We start from the raw sequence: 16191 nt of genomic DNA, 5'->3' as shown, positions 1-16191 counted from the left end.
GGCCTGGCCTCTGGTCAGCAGACACCCCCTTGGTTCCCAACCTGTATAGCAAGTCTCCCTGCCCTCCAGGAAGTGTCTCCCAACAGGGCCTATGAAGTTCAAAACCAAGTCCAAATGTTTGGAGATGTGAAATGCCAGATGACATCCAACAGCACACAGAGCAAAGGTACTTAGGAGGCCTGGCCCAGTGGGGAGGCCCAATGGCCAAGGCCCACCCCACCCCACCTGCCTGACGCGATCATTTGGCAGGTATTTATCCAGCAGGCACCCGGTGCCCAGCATGAGGCTGGAGACTTCAAGGCGCCGTGATGCAGTCACCGAAGGGGGAAAGGAGGCCACACAGCCCGAGTCCACTCCTTTTTTTTATTTTTGGTAGGATGGGGCTTGAACTCTGGGCCTGGGCGCTGTCCCTGAGCTCTTCAGCTCAAGGTGAGCGCTCTACCACTTGAGCCACAATGTCACTTCTGGTTTTTTTGGTAGTTAATTGGAGCTAAGAGTCTCAGGGACTTTCCTGCCCCAGCTGGCTTTGAACCTCGATCCTCAGATCTCAGCCTCCTAAGTAACTAGGATTACCTGCGTGAGACACCGAGGCCCAGCTCACTTGCTCTTTTTTATAACTGGGGCAGTGGAAAATAAGGAACAAGCAAGGTTCAAACACTAGCTCACACTTACACTCCTAGCTACTCAGAAGACAGATCTGAGGATGGCACAGCCCAGGCAGAAAAGTGTGAGACTCTTATCTCCAATTAACCAGTAAAAACCAGAAGTGGTTGAGCATAAAGCAAAAAAGACAAGCAAGAAGATAAGGCCTCAAGGCTGGGAAGGTGGCTCAGTGGTAGAGTGCTTGCCTTGCATGCGTGAGTCCCTGGGTTCAATTCCTCAGCACCACATAAGCAGAAAAGCCAGAAGTGGCGCTGTGGCTCAAGAGATAGACGCTAGCCTTGAGCTGAAGAGCTGAGGCCCCAGTTCAGGCCCCATAACCAAAAAAAAAAAAAAAAAAAGGTGAGGCCTGGAGTTCAAGCCCTAGTAACTGACACAAAATAAAAAAGAAGCTCAGGCAGGGCGCTGGTGGGCTGACACCTGTAATCTTAGCTACTCAGGAGGCCGAGATATGAAGACAGCAATTCAAGGTCAGGCGAGGCAAGAAAGTCAGTGAGACTCTTAACTCTAACCACCACAAAACCAGAAGCAGCACTGTAGCTCAAAGTGGTAGAGCACTAACCTTGAGCCAAAGAGCTCAGGGACAGCACCCAAGCCTTGCGTTCAAGCCCCATAACCAACAAAAATAAATAAATGAAGCTCAAGTTGAGGTGACGCACCTTGCAAGAGACTCAGATGGACTTGGCCCACGGAAGTGGCTCCTGTCCCCAGTGGGTGGGTATGGGTGGTGGGTCTGGCGATGAGAAGGGGTCGCCCTGTTGCTCTGGGGCTGGGATAGAGGCTTGAAGGGGAAGGAGGAGAGAGGGATGGCAGCAGTTGAGAAGTGCCCAGATCCAGAAATCCCACTGGGAGCAGAGTTCCAGGGTGGGGGAGGGGGTCTCTACTCCCACTCCCCCCAGAATCCTTAACTGTCAGGCCCTCGCTAGGAGCCCACCAGCTGTAGGCATGCTGCACTTACCAGGTAGGCACTGATGAAGACTGACCCACACCTGTACCTCCTGCAGACTAGGGCCTCCCCCAGAAATAGGGCTTCTGTTCCCATCAGACTGAGTTAAGTACCCTCTGAGGATTGAGGCTGGAACTCTCACCAGACTAAGTGTGCCCTGGAGACCACAGCCCAGCCTCTACCTCACACTATTTGGGAAAGAATAGGCCAATGAAGGTCAGAGGAGCTGGTAAGTCAGGGAAGGGCTGGAGCTGAGAAGATACCTTGGATTTGTCTGCTCAGGCTGGCTTCAAACCGGGATCCTCAGATCTCAGCCTCCTGATGAGCTAGGATTACATAAAGCCACCAGCAGCCCAGCTCCTACTTCATTTTTTATTATTATTATTCCACTGTAGGCAGACTCCACTGTTTGTTTATTCTTCATCTGATGGTCATTTGAGTTTCCCCCCGTTTTATGACTATTGGAAATAATACTACTACGAACATTTGCATGTAAGTTTTATTTATTATTTTTTATTTTTGTCGGTCGTGGGGCCTGAACTCTAGGCCTGGGCGCTGTCCCTCAGCTCAAAGCTCAAGGCTAGCACTCTTCCACTTGAGCCACAGCGCCACTTCCGGCTTTTTCTGCTTATGTGGTGCTGAGGAATCAAACCCAGGGCCAAATCCATGCAAGGCAAGCGCTCTACCACTGAGCCACCTTCCCCACCCCTGCATGTAAGTTTTAGTGTGGATGTATATTTGCGTGTCTCTCAGACATTTACTAGTGAAATTGCTGTGTCAACTGGTAGCCCTCTGTTTCGCCATTTGAGAAACTTCCAGACTGTTTTCCCAATGGCTATCTCATTTTTATTCCATTTCCCTGCTTCCTCACCAACACTTTTTTTTTTTTAATCTGTTTTTATTACAGCTAGCCTAGTGAGGGTGAAGTTGTATTTCACTGTGGTCTTGACTTGCATCTCCCTGGTGTCTAGTGGTATTAAGCTTTCTCTCAGGTGTTTAGTAGCTATTTGGGTTTTCGTCATGGTGGTTTGGTTTATTCATGTGTGCCAATACTAGGGCTTGAACTCAAGCCTGTGCACTAGGCTGTAGCTTTTTTGCTCATGGCTGACACTCTACCACTTGAGTCCTACGCCTTCACTTACAGCTTTTTGCTAGCTAGAGATGAAAGTCTCACAGACTTTCCTGCCTGGGCTAGCTTCGAACTACACTCCTCAGTCCTCTGTCTCCTGAGCAGCTAGGATTTCAGGCGTGAGCCTCTGTTTTGATTAAGTTGCTTGTCTCTTGGTTGCTGAGCAGAGCCCATTTTTATGGACAAGGGAATGGTGTCTGCCATAAACGAGAGTCGACTCCAGGCCAGTGGGGTAGGCCAACACAGCAATGCCCAAAACCACAGGAACCAGAGCTTTGAGGCGCTGCAAGCAACCTGTCTGAGAAACGGGGAGCTGTTTGAGGACCCCTTCTTCCCTGCAGAGCCCAGTTCTATTGGCTTCAAGGATCTGGGCCCCCAATCCAAACAAGTGCAGAACATCAGTTGGCAGCGGCCCAAGGTGAGCACTGGACAGGGGGGGGGGGGGGGGGCGCGGTTAATATCATCTCCAGCCCACCACTCCAGCCTAGCTTTGAACTAAGCTCCACCTCTACCATGAGAACTGGGAGTGGTGGACTGAACATGCCCAGCCGGCCCTGCACCTCCCCACCCCTCCCCTCATCTCTTCCCCCAGAACTTGAGGGAGGGCCCCAGCAGGGAGGGGGCATCCCGGCTCCCTGACATCTTCATTTCTTCACTGCAGGAAATCACAAGCAACCCCCAATTCATCCTGAATGGGCTGACTCCCACAGACATTTGCCAAGGGGTCCTTGGTGAGTCTTAAAAGAGCAAGGGGTTGGTCGCCATTGGGGCATGGGAAGGTGGGGTAGTGCCAAGGTATCTTTTTTTTTTTTTTGGTCAGTCATGTGGCCTGAAGTCTGGGCCTGGGCGCTGTCCCTCAGCTCTTCAGCTCAAGGTGAGGGCTCTACCACTTGAGCCACAGCGCCACTTCTGGTTTTCTGGCGGTTTATTGGAGATAAGAGTCTCATGGACTTTGCTGCTCAGGCTGGCTTTGAACCTTGATCCTCAGATCTCAGCCTCCTGAGTAGCTAGGATGACAGGCGTGAGCCACCAGCACCCAGCCCAAGGTATCTTTTGAGGCTGGAAAACTGGGGACCCCTAGATTCAACCACCTGGTTCTTTGTCCCTGTCCCTCCCCTTCCAGGAGATGAGCATGTAACTGTTGTGACTCCCTGGTCAAGCATCAGAAATGTATTAGTTATCTATTGGTTCTTAATAGATCCCCAAGACTTAGTAACTGAAAAAAATAACAGGCCAGGGAAAGCAGGTCCCACCAGGTCTCCGTGGCACACATCTGTTATATTAGCTACTTGGGAATCTGAGATCTGAGAATCATGGTTCAAAGGCAGCCAGAGCAGAAAAGTCCATGAGTCTTATCTTCAGATAAACAGCAAAAAGCCAGAAGTGGAGATGTAGAAGTGGCAGCCTTGAGTGAGAAAGCCAAATGAGAGTATAATGCCGAGGGGGGTGGAGGGGGTGGAGAAGAAGGAAGAGAAGGAAGAGAGAGGGAGGGAGGGAGGGAGGGAAGAAGGGAGGAAGGAAGGAAGGAAGGAAGGAAGGAAGGAAGGAAGGAGGGAGGGAGGGAGGGTGGGAGGGAGGGAGGGAAGAAGGAAGGAAGGAAGGAAGGAAGGAAGGAAGGAAGGAAGGAAGGAAGGAAGGAGGGAGGGAGGGCGGGAGGGAGGGAGGGAAGAAGGAAGGAAGGAAGGAAGGAAGGAAGGAAGGAAGGAAGGAGGGAGGGAGGGTGGGAGGGAGGGAGGGAAGAAGGAAGGAAGGAAGGAAGGAAGGAAGGAAGGAAGGAAGGAAGGGAGAGAGGGAGGAAGGAAGATTGGTTTGTTCCAAAGAGAGAGGCAAGGACCTTAGGCCAGAGTCCTCCCAGACTCCCTTGAACTAAACTCATGGCTGTGATGTGTGACTCACGCATTTGATGGCAGCCCTAGCACAGGGAGCTCCCCTCCCCAGGCCGCGGTCCTTCCTGCCTCCCTCGGTCTCCTTCCCCATGCTTCAGCAAGAGGCCACTAGTGCTGGGGAGACCGCACAGGGCCAGGCTCCTGCTCCTTCAGGGCTTGGACTTGGGGGCCACCCCCACATGGAGATGCTCAAGGGGAGCCCCACTTACCTTACAGGAGACTGCTGGCTGCTGGCCGCCATTGGCTCCCTTGCTACGTGCCCCAAGCTGCTGTACCGTGTGGTGCCCAAAGGCCAGAGCTTCAAGAAAAACTATGCCGGGATCTTCCATTTTCAGGTGAAGTGTGAGTGTGTGAGTGTGTGTGTGTGTGTGTGTGAGTGTGTGTGTGTGTGACTCCGGGAGACAGAGACTCCTGCCTGCTGAGGCCCGCCTTGCCTCCCACAGATCTGGCAGTTTGGGCAGTGGGTGGACGTGGTGGTGGATGACCGTCTGCCCACCAAGAACTACAAGCTGGTGTTCGTGCACTCATCCCAGCGCTCGGAGTTCTGGAGCGCCCTGCTGGAGAAGGCATATGCCAAGTGAGTGCCTGGAGCTGGAACGGGGCCCTGAGGCATCAAGAGAGACAAAAGGGTGCCAGAGCTTCCCTCCCTTCCTTCCCCCCCCACTCCAGAGCTTCCCTCCCTTCCTTCCCCCCCCCTTCCAGGCTCCCACCTCCTCCCCCAGATCCTAGCAGTGCCTTCTTTGCACCCCCAGACTGAACGGGTCTTATGAAGCATTGTCTGGGGGCAGCACAACTGAAGGCTTTGAGGACTTCACAGGAGGTGTGGCCCAGAGGCTCCAACTCCAGAGCCCGCCTCAGAACCTGCTGAGGCTCCTGCGGAAGGCCATTGAGCGATCTTCCCTCATGGGCTGCTCCATCGAGGTACGCCACTCCCAGTTCTGCCTCTGGGCCTTTGCACCTACTGAGACTTACCTGGAAGACTCCCCCCACCTCCGCGCCCCCCCCCCACCCCCATCTTCATCTAGCTCTTGTCATTCCCATTTCCATCCAGCTGCCTCTTTCTCACACCCACCTCCCAATCGCCAGTGGTTGTCTCCATCTGGTATATGGGTTATTTTGTTTTGATTTTCTTCTCTACTTTTATTGAGACCTGAATTTTTTTTGGGTGGAGGGAGGGAGGTTGGTTATAGAGGCTTGAACTCAGAGTCTGGGCCCTGTCCCTGAGCTTTTTCGCTCAAGGCTAGTGCTCTACCACTTTGAGCCATAGTGCTACATTCAGTTTTCTGATGGTTCGATGGAAATAAGAGTCTCAGGGACTTTGCTGCATGAGCTGTGGCTTTGAACCACGACCCTCAGATCTCAGCCTCCTGAGTAACTAGGATTACACGTGTGAGCTGCTGGCGCCCAGCTGACCTGAAATCTTTTGCTTCTCTCTGACTTTATTCATAGCCTATCTTCTTCATATAGACAAGAGACAGTTCCATAAGTCTAGTGACCTTATTTACCCTGGACAAAGCCCAGTTGCAAGAGGCTGCCACAATACTGGTTCAAGTAAATAAACACAGAATGCCACCCTACCACCAAGCATTGCAGGGATGTAATCACTGCAATCACTGATTACAGACAAATGAAGACAAGTGTCCCCATATACCATGTATACAAACGCTTACAACTTTACCCCCTCACAGTAAAAATAGCCAACAATCTAGATGTCCTTCAGCAGAGGAATGGTTACACAAACGACGGTAATCATTACACACCATGGAATACTACTGAAAAGGACAAAAGAAATAACAATTGAGAGAGGCCTGCAATAATCAGGACAGATCCCAAGACTGAAACAGAATGCAAGAAGCCATCCCCAAAAGACTTCCCACTCACGCTTCTCCATTTGTGTGATCTTGAAACAACAAAATAATAGAGAGGGGAAACACATGAGTGATTGTCTGGGGCTAGGACAGTAGAGTAGTTGAGAAGAGGGACACATGGTTATAAAAGGATCAAATGGCAAAGGATCCATTGTAGCCCTTGACTGTGGTGGTGAAAACTACACGTGGGGCTGGGAAGGTGGCTCAGTGGTAGGGCGCTTGCCTTGCATGCCTGAGGCCCTGGGTTCGATTCCTCCACACCACATAAGTAAAAAGAAAGAAGCCGGAAGTGGCACTGTGGCTCAAGTGGTAGAGCGCTAGCCTTGAGCTGAAGAGCTGAGGGACAGCACCCAGGCCCAGAGTTCAGGCCCCACGACCAGACCCAAAAGAAAAAGAAAACTACACATGTAGGCTGAGCACAGTGTTTTGTGCCTGTAATCCCAGCTACTTGGGAGGCATAGGCAGGAAAACAGTTTCAAGGGCAGATATCAAGATCTCATCTGGGAATGTGGCTTAGAGGTAGAGTACTTGCCTTATGAAGCCCTGGGTTCAATTCCTCATAAACAAAAAAAGCTGGAAGTGGTGTTGTGGCTCAAGTGGTAGAGCACTAGCCTTGAGCACAGAGAGGCTCAAGGACAGTGCCCAGCTGAGTTCAAGCTCCAGGACCAGCAAAAAAAAAAAAAAGATCTCAGCCAATAAAAACTATGTGAACTGGGCACCAATGGCTCTCACCTGTAATTCTAACTATTCAGGAGGCTAAGATCTGAGGATTGCAGTTCAAAGCTAGCTGGGTAGGAAGTCCGTGAGTCTCTTATCTCCAATTAACCACCAGAAAACCAGAAGTGGCACTGTGGCTCAAGTGGTAGCGTGCTTGCCTTGAGCTGAAGAGCTGAGGGACAGCACCCAGGCCCAGAGTTCAAGACCCACGACCAACCAAAAAAAACAACTGGGTGTGGTGGTGAACATCTGTGATCCCCCCTATTCAAAAGATAAATAGGAGCCAGGCGCCCTTGGCTCACGCCTGTAATCCTAGTTACTCAGGAGGCTGAGATCTAAGGATCACAGTTCAAAGCCAGCCTGAGCAGGAAAGTCTGTGAGACTCTCATCTCTAATGAACCACCAAAAAGCCAGAAGCAGAGTTGTGGCTCCAATGGTAAAGGGCTAGCCTTGAGTGAGAAAGTTCAGGGACAGCTTCCAGGCCCTGAGTTCAAGTCTCCCAGGACTGACAAACAACCCAGAGTTCTCAGCCTGGTTGGGGGGCCCAGGCCTGACCATGAATGCTGTTCCTCCCTCTCTGTCCCGCAGGTCAGCAGTAACAGTGACTTGGAGTCCATGACAGAGAACATGCTGGTGAGAGGACACGCCTACGCGGTGACCGGCTTGGAGGACGTGAGCTCTGGCCCCTCCCCAGACCGCCTGGAGAAGGAGGAGGAGAGTCGGGTCTCCCCCTCCCTGAGCCTCCTTTCCTGACTCCCCCAGGTCCTTTACAGAGGCAAGATACAAACTCTGATCCGGGTCCAGAATCCCTGGGGCCGAATCGAGTGGAATGGAGCCTGGAGTGACAAGTAGATCCCCTGAGCTGGGGGCGGGGGGTGGGGTGGGGAGAGACACAGCACAGCCCATGAATGAGGCTCTGTCCGGGGCTGGGGCTGGTCTTACCCGGGACCTCAGGAGATGGCCACTGGGGAACCAGGGCATCCTTTGGGGAGAGAGGAGATATGCTGGCTGTGCCCCTCCTTCAGCACTCTGTCTGGTCTGTCTGTCTCTCTGAAGTGCCAGGGAGTGGGAAGAAATTGATCCCGTGATCCAGTTACAACTGATGCATAAGAAAGAAGATGGGGAATTCTGGTCAGTGAGATGTTGGGGTTTTTTGGGGGAGGGAGTGCTTCTAGCTCCCCCCAACAATGACCATGATCACCTCCTCGGCCACCCTCCAGGCTTTGCGCCTCTGGGTCGGGAACAGGGTGGCCTGACAGGCGGGGCCTGCCCGTCCCCCTGCAGGATGTCCTACCAGGATTTCCAGAGAAACTTCACCCTCCTGGAGATCTGCAACCTCACCCCCGACGCGCTCTCCGGGGACTCCAAGAGCTACTGGCACACCGCCCACTATGAGGGCAGCTGGCGGAAGGGCAGCACAGCGGGGGGCTGCAGGAACAACCCCAGTGGGTGATGGCACTCGGGCAGGAAGGGAGGGAGGGGCAGGCAGCTCCCCCTACACACATGGGGTGAAGGTCCCAGGATCAGGGCCCATGAGGACAGGACATTCCCTGTGAAGGGGACAAACAGACCCGTGCTGGGCCAGCTTTGTTCTTCCAGTAGAGCCCAGGCCAAGCCCAGCCCAGCCCTCCCCACCTGCTTCCTCCACAGGTACCTTCTGGACCAACCCCCAGTTCAGGATCTACCTCCAGGAGGATGACCACCAGGAGAAAGAGGACAAGGTGGTCTGCACCTGCCTGGTGGCCCTCATGCAGAAGACCTGGCGGCGCGCACGCCCCCAGGGAGCACAGCTGCTGACCATTGGCTTTGTCATCTTCCCGGTGGGTCCCCAGCCTCCCTCATCCCTTTATTATTTTATTTTATTTTGCCAGTCGTGGGGCCTGAACTCTGGGCCTGGGCGCTGTCCCTCAGCTCTTCAGCTCAAGGCTAGTGCTCTACCACTTGAGCCACAGTGCCATTTCCGGCTTTTTTTTTTTCTGCTTATATGGTGCTAAGGAATCGAACCCAGGGCCTCATGCATGCGAGGCAAGCACTCGACCACTGAGCCACCTTCCCAGCCCCCTCCCTGATCCCTTTAAGACTTACCTTCCTAGCTGGGCACTGGTAGCTCACACCTGTAACCCAAACTACTCAGGAGGAGACTGAGGTCTGAGGATTGTCTGAAGGCAGCCTGAGAGGAAAGTTCTAAAGATGCTTCCTCTGGCTGCGAGTGTGGGCTTAGTGGTAGAGTGCTTGCCTAGCACACAGGAAGCCCTGGGTTTGATTCCTCAGTACCACTTACACAGAAAAGGCTGGAAAGGGCACTGTGGCTCAAATGGTAGAATGCTAGCCCTAAGCAAAAGAAGTTCAGGGACAGTGCCCAGGCCCTGAGTTCAAGCCCCAGGACTGGCAAAAAAAGAAAAAGACTCTACCTCTAATCAACCACCAAAAAGTGGGAAGTGGAGCTGTGCCTCCGATGATAGAGCATTTGCCTTCAGAGAAGAAGCTATGAGATGGCATCAAGCCACGAGCTCAAGCCCCAGTGCAGGCACCGAGAAACAATAACAGGGGCTGGGAAGGTGGCTCAGTGGTCGAGTGCTTGCCCCTCATGCATGAGGCCCTAGGTTCGATTTCTCAGCACCACATAAGCAGAAAAAAGCCGGAAGTGGCGCTGTGGCTCAAGTGGTAGAATGTTGGCCTTGAGCTGAAGAGCTGAGGGACAGCGCCCAGGCCCAGAGTTCAGGCCCCACGACTGACCCAAAAACAAAAATAACAACAACAACAACAAATCCCACACAACAACAAAGAACACAACCAGTAACTCATCTTCCCCAGGTCCTCTGCCTTCTGTGTCAGTGCTTTCTTAGGCCCAGGACTGCTGAATGCTCACACTCTCCCTACACCCCACCCCTGGCCCCCTAGTACTGGGACTTGAACTAAAGACCTTGAGCTCTTAGCTTTTTTGCTCAAGGCTAGAGCTCTGCCAGTTGAGCCATGCCTCCACTTCCAGCTTCTTGCTAGTGACTAGGATATGAATCTCACAGACTTTTGTGCCAACATTAGCTTCAAACCAAGATCCTCAGGTCTTCTGAGTAGCCAGGATTCCAGATGTGAGCCACTGCACCCAGTTTGGGATCCTAGTTTCCATGTTTAACCTGTAGAGATAAAAATATTCCTTGACAGGGGAAGGGGAAAAACAAGTCATTTAAATAAGGATACAGGTGGACCTGTTGCAACAATGAGAAGTACAAGTTGTCATATCGAAAACGAACTTTACAACTTTGGTGGGGGGGGGAGGACTGGGCGGGGGGGTGGGGGAGGCTGGGAAGGGATGGGGAGGGGAAACAAAGGAGGAGACTACAATGCTTGATAAGAAATGTACTCATTATCTTGCCCATGTAATTGTAACCCCTCTGTACAGTATTTTCACAATAAAAAATTTAAAAAAGGAGGAGGCAACAATGCTCAATAGGAAATATAATCAGTACCTTGCTCATGTAACTGTAACCCCTATAACAAGGATTTTTAAAATAAAAAAATACCAAAAAAGAAAAAAAAATATTCCTTGACAAAACTTTCTGCAAACTGTAACTGTACTTTGCTCTCTAAAGTCTACAGCTATTTAATGTTATCAGAGTCTATACCCCACCTTTCAAACACCCCAGAACACAAATACACACACATACATGTACAAGCACACAAATGCACATGTGTGTGCACACAGACACATACACACACTAGCACACACACTGTGTACACCTGCCCCAGCTTCTGCAAACCTGAGACCTCCCTACCACCCTGCATGACTGACCATTCTCTCTCCTCTTCCCAGGTCCCAAAGGAGGTACAGAGGACTTCCTCCCTGGCTGGCACTGACCCCTCCCCTGGCTGCAAGTGACTGACAAGGGGTGGGACTGGGGGGAGAAAAAAGACACTTTGAGAGGGGTTGGACATGGCTCAAGGGGTAGTTAGCGAGCAAAAGCATCACATTCTGAGTTTGAGTACTGTTTCTGCCCCCTCCCCAAAAAAAGGTGGGGCACTGGGAGTGTGCCTTAGTGGTAGAGTGCTTGCCTAGCATGCATGAAGCCCTGGGTTCGATTCCTCAGTACCACATACACAGAAAAAGCCGGAAGTGGTGCTGTGGCTCAAGTGGTAGAGTGCTAGCAAAAACAGCTCAGGGACAGCGCCCAGACTCAAGAGTTCAAGCCTCAAGCCTAGAAAAAATCAAAAACAAAAACTGACACCAACCCCCCCCCCCTCGGGAAGCACTGGACTCAGCCCCAGTGGGAGTCAGGGAAGGAAAAGACCACACCGGGGAGGTGGGTCAGTTGGGTAGCAGGGGTCCCAGACAGGTCGGTTGGTGGTGTCACCAACCTTCCTCAGCAGGCCGCTCCCCTGGGGGAACCCTCTCTCCCTGTCCCCACCCCGCCCCGCCCCAGCCCTGTACCCATCTCTAGGACACATGCAGTTTCAGACCATCCGGGATAGCCACTTGAAGAAAGAATTCTTCCAGAAGCATCCCGAGAACAGCTTGTCTGAGATCTTCACCAACTCCAGGGAGGTGAGCCAACAGTTCCGGCTGCCTCCGGGCGAGTACATCATCGTGCCCTCCACCTTCGAGCCCCACCAGGATGCCGACTTCCTGCTCCGGGTGTTCACAGAGAAACACAGCGAGTCCTGGTGAGTCAAGGCTGACCTCTCCATGCCCAGGTCCCCTGCCTGGGGGCCCGAGAGGGAAAAGCTCAGCAAGCTGTCCTCCCGTCCTCCTGCACCTTCTCCACATGCAGGGAAACGGAGGCAGGGGAGGCCAAGGCCCAGTTAGTAGCAAAACCAGAACCAGAAACTCCTAGACACCAGGTGCTGGTGGCTCATGTCTGTAATCATAGCTTCTAGCGAGGAGGCTGAGATCTGAGGAGAGCTGTTCAAAGCCAGCCTAGGTAACAAAGTCAGTGAGAATCTTATCTCCAGCAAAAAGCTGGAAGTTGAGCTGTGGCTCAAAGTGGCGCCAGCCTGAGTGAAAAAGACAGGAGACACAAGGCCCTGAGTTCAAACTCCATTCTCTCTGTCTCTCTCTGTCTGTCTCTGTCTCTCTCTTTCTCTCTCTCTCTCTCTCTCTCTCTCTCTCACACACACACACACACACACACACACACACACACACACACACACACATAAACCTACCTAGTGCCTAAGGAACAGATGACCAGAAACAGCCCAAGAGCTTGTGAGGCAAATGGGGACTTACCAATCAAAGAAGCTCAAGTGGTAGAGTGCAACCTTGAGAGAAAAAGCAGAAGGATATTATTGTCCTACCCTTAAGTTCAAGACCCAGTAGTGGGCTGGGAAGGTGGCTCAGTGGTAGAGCGCTTGCCTTGCATGCATGAGATCCTGGGTTCAGCACCACATAAGCAGAAAAAGCCAGAAGCGGTGCTGTGGCTCAAGTGATAGAGCACTAGCCTTGAGCTGAAGAGCTGAGCTGACAAAAAAAAAAAAAAGACCTCGTAGTACTGGCACACACAAAAAGAATGAATGGGAAAAATGAAAGAAAGAAAAAAGGGAGGGAGGGAGGGAGGGAGGAAGGAAGGGAGGAAGGAAGGAAGGAAGGATGGAAGGAAGGAAGGAAGGAAGGGAAAAAGGAAATACAGATGCCAGGTGCTAGTGGCTCACACCTGTAATTGTAATCAAAATGGTGGAGTATTAAGCCTGAGCACAAGAGCTCAGAGACAGCACCCAGACCCTGAGTTCAAGCCCCACAAAAGAAAGAGAGGGGGCTGGGAATGGGGCTTAGAGGTATGAAGGCCTGGGTGCCATTCCTCAGTACCACACACACAGAAAAAGCTGGAAGTGGCGCTGTGGCTCAAGTGTTAGAGTGCTAGCCTTGAGCAAAAGAAGTTCAGGGACAGTGCCTAGGCCAGGCCCCAGGACTGGCAAAAAAAAAAAAGAAAAGAAAAAAAAAAGGAAAAAAAGAGAGAGAGGGAAGGGAAAGGGAAAGAGAGAAGGAAAGAAAGGGAAAGGAAGGCCTAGAACAGAGATGCTATGAAGCTGTTCCATACTGTCCCTGCCCTCCCCCTCATCACCCCCAAAGCACCCATCCCCCAACCCTTCCACACTTGTAAGCCTCCCCTCCCTTCGTCACAGGGAACAGGATGAAGTCAACTACTTAGAGCAGCTCCACGAGGTAGTAGAGACCGGGAGCAAGGAGGTTGGGAGGAAATGGGGTGGGGGTGGAGATGAGTTTTTGGACTTGGTCCCCTTTCCCACACCCTGCACCCCAGGAGATGGCCTTTGACAAGAACTTGGATCCGGACATCATTGAGTTGTTTAACATAGTGGCAGGCGAGGTGAGAGAGGACTGTGGGCTGAGGCTGAAGGGTGGTGGTGGCTTCTGGCTGAAGGGGCCGGAGCAAGGGCTTATGGTGCATCTTTGTAGGACAACGAAATAGACATGTATGAGCTACATAACCTGCTCAGCAAACTGCTGGACAGACGTGAGTGCTCCCTCCCCACCCCCACAGCCTTCTCCCGTGGATCTGGCCCCTTTTTGACAGACACTCCATTCATCATGTGTCTTTTCCCCACTCCTTCCTTCCTTCAGTCAAGTCCTTCAAGACCCATACCTTTGGCTTGGATGCTTGTCGCCGTATGATCAACCTCTTGGATGTATCTTCCTGTCCAGTGCTTTCCCCACCCCCCAGCCTGACCCAGATATCACCACTTCTCTCGCCAGCCATGTCCCCCTTGGGTCCAGAGTAGCAAAAGATGCTGTTCTGCTGGTGGCTCCTACTTGAGGAGTCCTGCCCCCCCTTCCCCTCCCCGGGTGAGTCCCTCTTGAACTTCCCTGCTCCAGGTCGCCTCTGCTATCCTTGACCCCTTCCCAGAAAGATAATTCAGGCAAGCTGGGGTTTCTGGAGTTCCAGATCCTGTGGAAAAAGCTCAAGAAATGGACGGTAAAGGGCACCCACAAGCCATGTGTGGGAATGAGAAAAGGGGGTCCTAGAGAGGTGCAGACTAGCAAGGATGGTGCTCGATCTGCAGCCCTTGACTTGGAATGGGTCTGTGGGTGGATGGCCCCTTGGGAGGAGGCCTGCAGAAAGCCCTGGGTGCGGCAGCAGAGGGTCCCCTGCCAGGCTTGAAGCCCTACCAGGGCTGGCTCTGGGGGCGCAGGGGCAGATGAGTGGGAGGGAACCACTATTGTGAGTGAACCAGCCCTGATGCACCCGTGTGGCCTCAGGACATCTTCCTAGAATGTGATGTGGACCACTCCGGCACCCTGAACTCCTACGAGATGCGCTCGGCCATCGAGAAAGCAGGTGGCCAGAGGGCAGGAGAGGGTTTGGGGCCAGGCTGGGGGAAGGCAATGCCCAGGGGCCTGGACTCGCCTCTCCTGGTTCCTCTGTTCCCCAGGCATTAAGGTTAACAACAAGGTGACTCAGGTGCTGGTGGCTAGGTATGCAGATGACAACATGACTGTGGACTTTGACTGCTTCATCAACTGCTTCTTGAGGCTGAAGGCTATGTTCAGTGAGTTCAGTGAGACTTCTGCCCCTTCTCAGGGATGCTGGCCCTCTCCACCACACGCATGCACACACACACACACACACACACACACACACACACACACACACACACACACACACACACACACACCCTAAGGAGGAGTGCTGACCCAGAGGCACTCACCCATATAGGGCACACTGGGCTGGAGTAGTTCGGACCCCTGGGGCTGAGCCTCCATTGCTGGGGAGCTAGTGAGGATAATGTGGATAATGTGGGCATGGGGTGCACACCTGTAATCCCAGGATTGGGAGGCTGAGGCAGAAGGCTGGTGAGTTTGAGGCCAGCTTAGGCTATATAGGGAGTTCTTGCCTCAAATTTAAAAAAAAAAAAAAAGGATCCTGTTTTAGGACTGAGATACAAAGTAAACGAGTTAAGTCTATAGAAAGTGCTCAGAACCAGAGTTCTGAACCCCTCTTTCCGGCCTCCTCCCCAAATCAGCATTCTTTCTGACCACGGACTCCAAGAACACAGGCTATATTCAGCTGGACCTGCAGCAGGTTGCTGGGGAAGGGTGGGAGGAGGGAGAAGCGGGAGGGGCCGCGCGCCTCTCAAAGATGGCCCCGCCCCAGGGACGGCCCCGCCCCAGGGATGGTCCCTTCTCACCGGTGGCCCCGCCCCGAAGGTGGCCCCGCCCCAGGGACGGCCCTGCCCCAGGAATGGTCCCTTCTCACCGGTGGCCCCGCCCCGAAGGTGGCCCCGCCCCAGGGACGGTCCCTTCTCACCCGTGGCCCCGCCCCGAAGGTGGCTCCGCCCCAGCCCCCCTCACTGGTGACTCCGCCCACTCCGGCCCCGCCACCCGCCCGTCCGCCCCCTCCTTCCTCTCGCGCAGTGGCTGCTGGTAACCATGTGGGGGTAGGCGCTGCCCCGGCCCGGCTCTCCCGCCCGCCTTCCGCCCAGGCCCGCGATGCCTCGCCTCTCCGGGCCGCCCCGCTGTCTGCTGGTGGATGGGACTACGAGGCGGCGTCCGGGCCCCAGATACCACTTTCCCGACCCGGAGGGACCCGCCTTCCCTCCAGCCCCGTGCACTCTCTGAGAGTGCTTTGCGTTGTGTTGCTTACCAGAAATGAAGTGACTCTTCCCTGCCGTGTTTGTCTGGCTGGGAAGGGCAGGGGTCGTCGTCCACTTTGCTGAGCAGCCCCCTCCCCCGTCGCTCTCCCGTGGACGTGCCACTGGCCGCCCAGCTCTGGGGGGAGGACTGGCGGGGGTGCAGATCAATTCTGGGGGGAGGACTGGCGGGGGTGCAGATCAATTCTGGGCACCCCCCCCCCCCCCCGCTCCCGGGACGCTGGCGGTTCCGCCTGTCCCGGTCACTCGGGGGCGCTGCTGGCCTTGTGCAAAGTCTGGCTGCCGAGCGCCACGTCTCTGTGGGTCAGGACTGGCGCAGTGAACCAAAAGATGGAGCGGGGCGGGGGAGGGGCTGCCCCCCTACATTCTGCCACCGAGGCCTGC

At 53.6% G+C, this 16191-nt stretch overlaps 1 protein-coding gene across 1 annotated transcript; it reads left to right on the top strand.

Moving 5' to 3' along the window:
• The first annotated feature begins 2907 nt into the window (after positions 1-2907).
• Positions 2908-15598, top strand: Capn11 (calpain 11). Its single transcript, XM_042671933.1, has 21 exons — positions 2908-3153; positions 3397-3466; positions 4838-4956; positions 5065-5198; positions 5374-5542; positions 7795-7878; positions 7969-8054; positions 8263-8337; positions 8491-8651; positions 8857-9026; positions 11018-11029; positions 11654-11865; positions 13324-13363; positions 13461-13526; positions 13616-13673; positions 13781-13845; positions 14064-14132; positions 14417-14495; positions 14590-14706; positions 15181-15239; positions 15572-15598. The coding sequence occupies exons 1-21, from the start codon at positions 2914-2916 to the stop codon at positions 15596-15598; spliced, it is 2112 nt and encodes a 703-aa protein (XP_042527867.1). The 5' UTR covers positions 2908-2913.
• Positions 15599-16191: the final 593 nt, after the last annotated feature.

Source organism: Dipodomys spectabilis, unplaced genomic scaffold, assembly GCF_019054845.1.
Source record: "Dipodomys spectabilis isolate Male_0828 unplaced genomic scaffold, ASM1905484v1 ptg000669l, whole genome shotgun sequence".
NCBI classification, from domain to species: domain Eukaryota; kingdom Metazoa; phylum Chordata; class Mammalia; order Rodentia; family Heteromyidae; genus Dipodomys; species Dipodomys spectabilis.
Note: the sequence above shows the minus strand (reverse complement) of the source record. Positions and strands in the feature narration are given on the sequence as shown.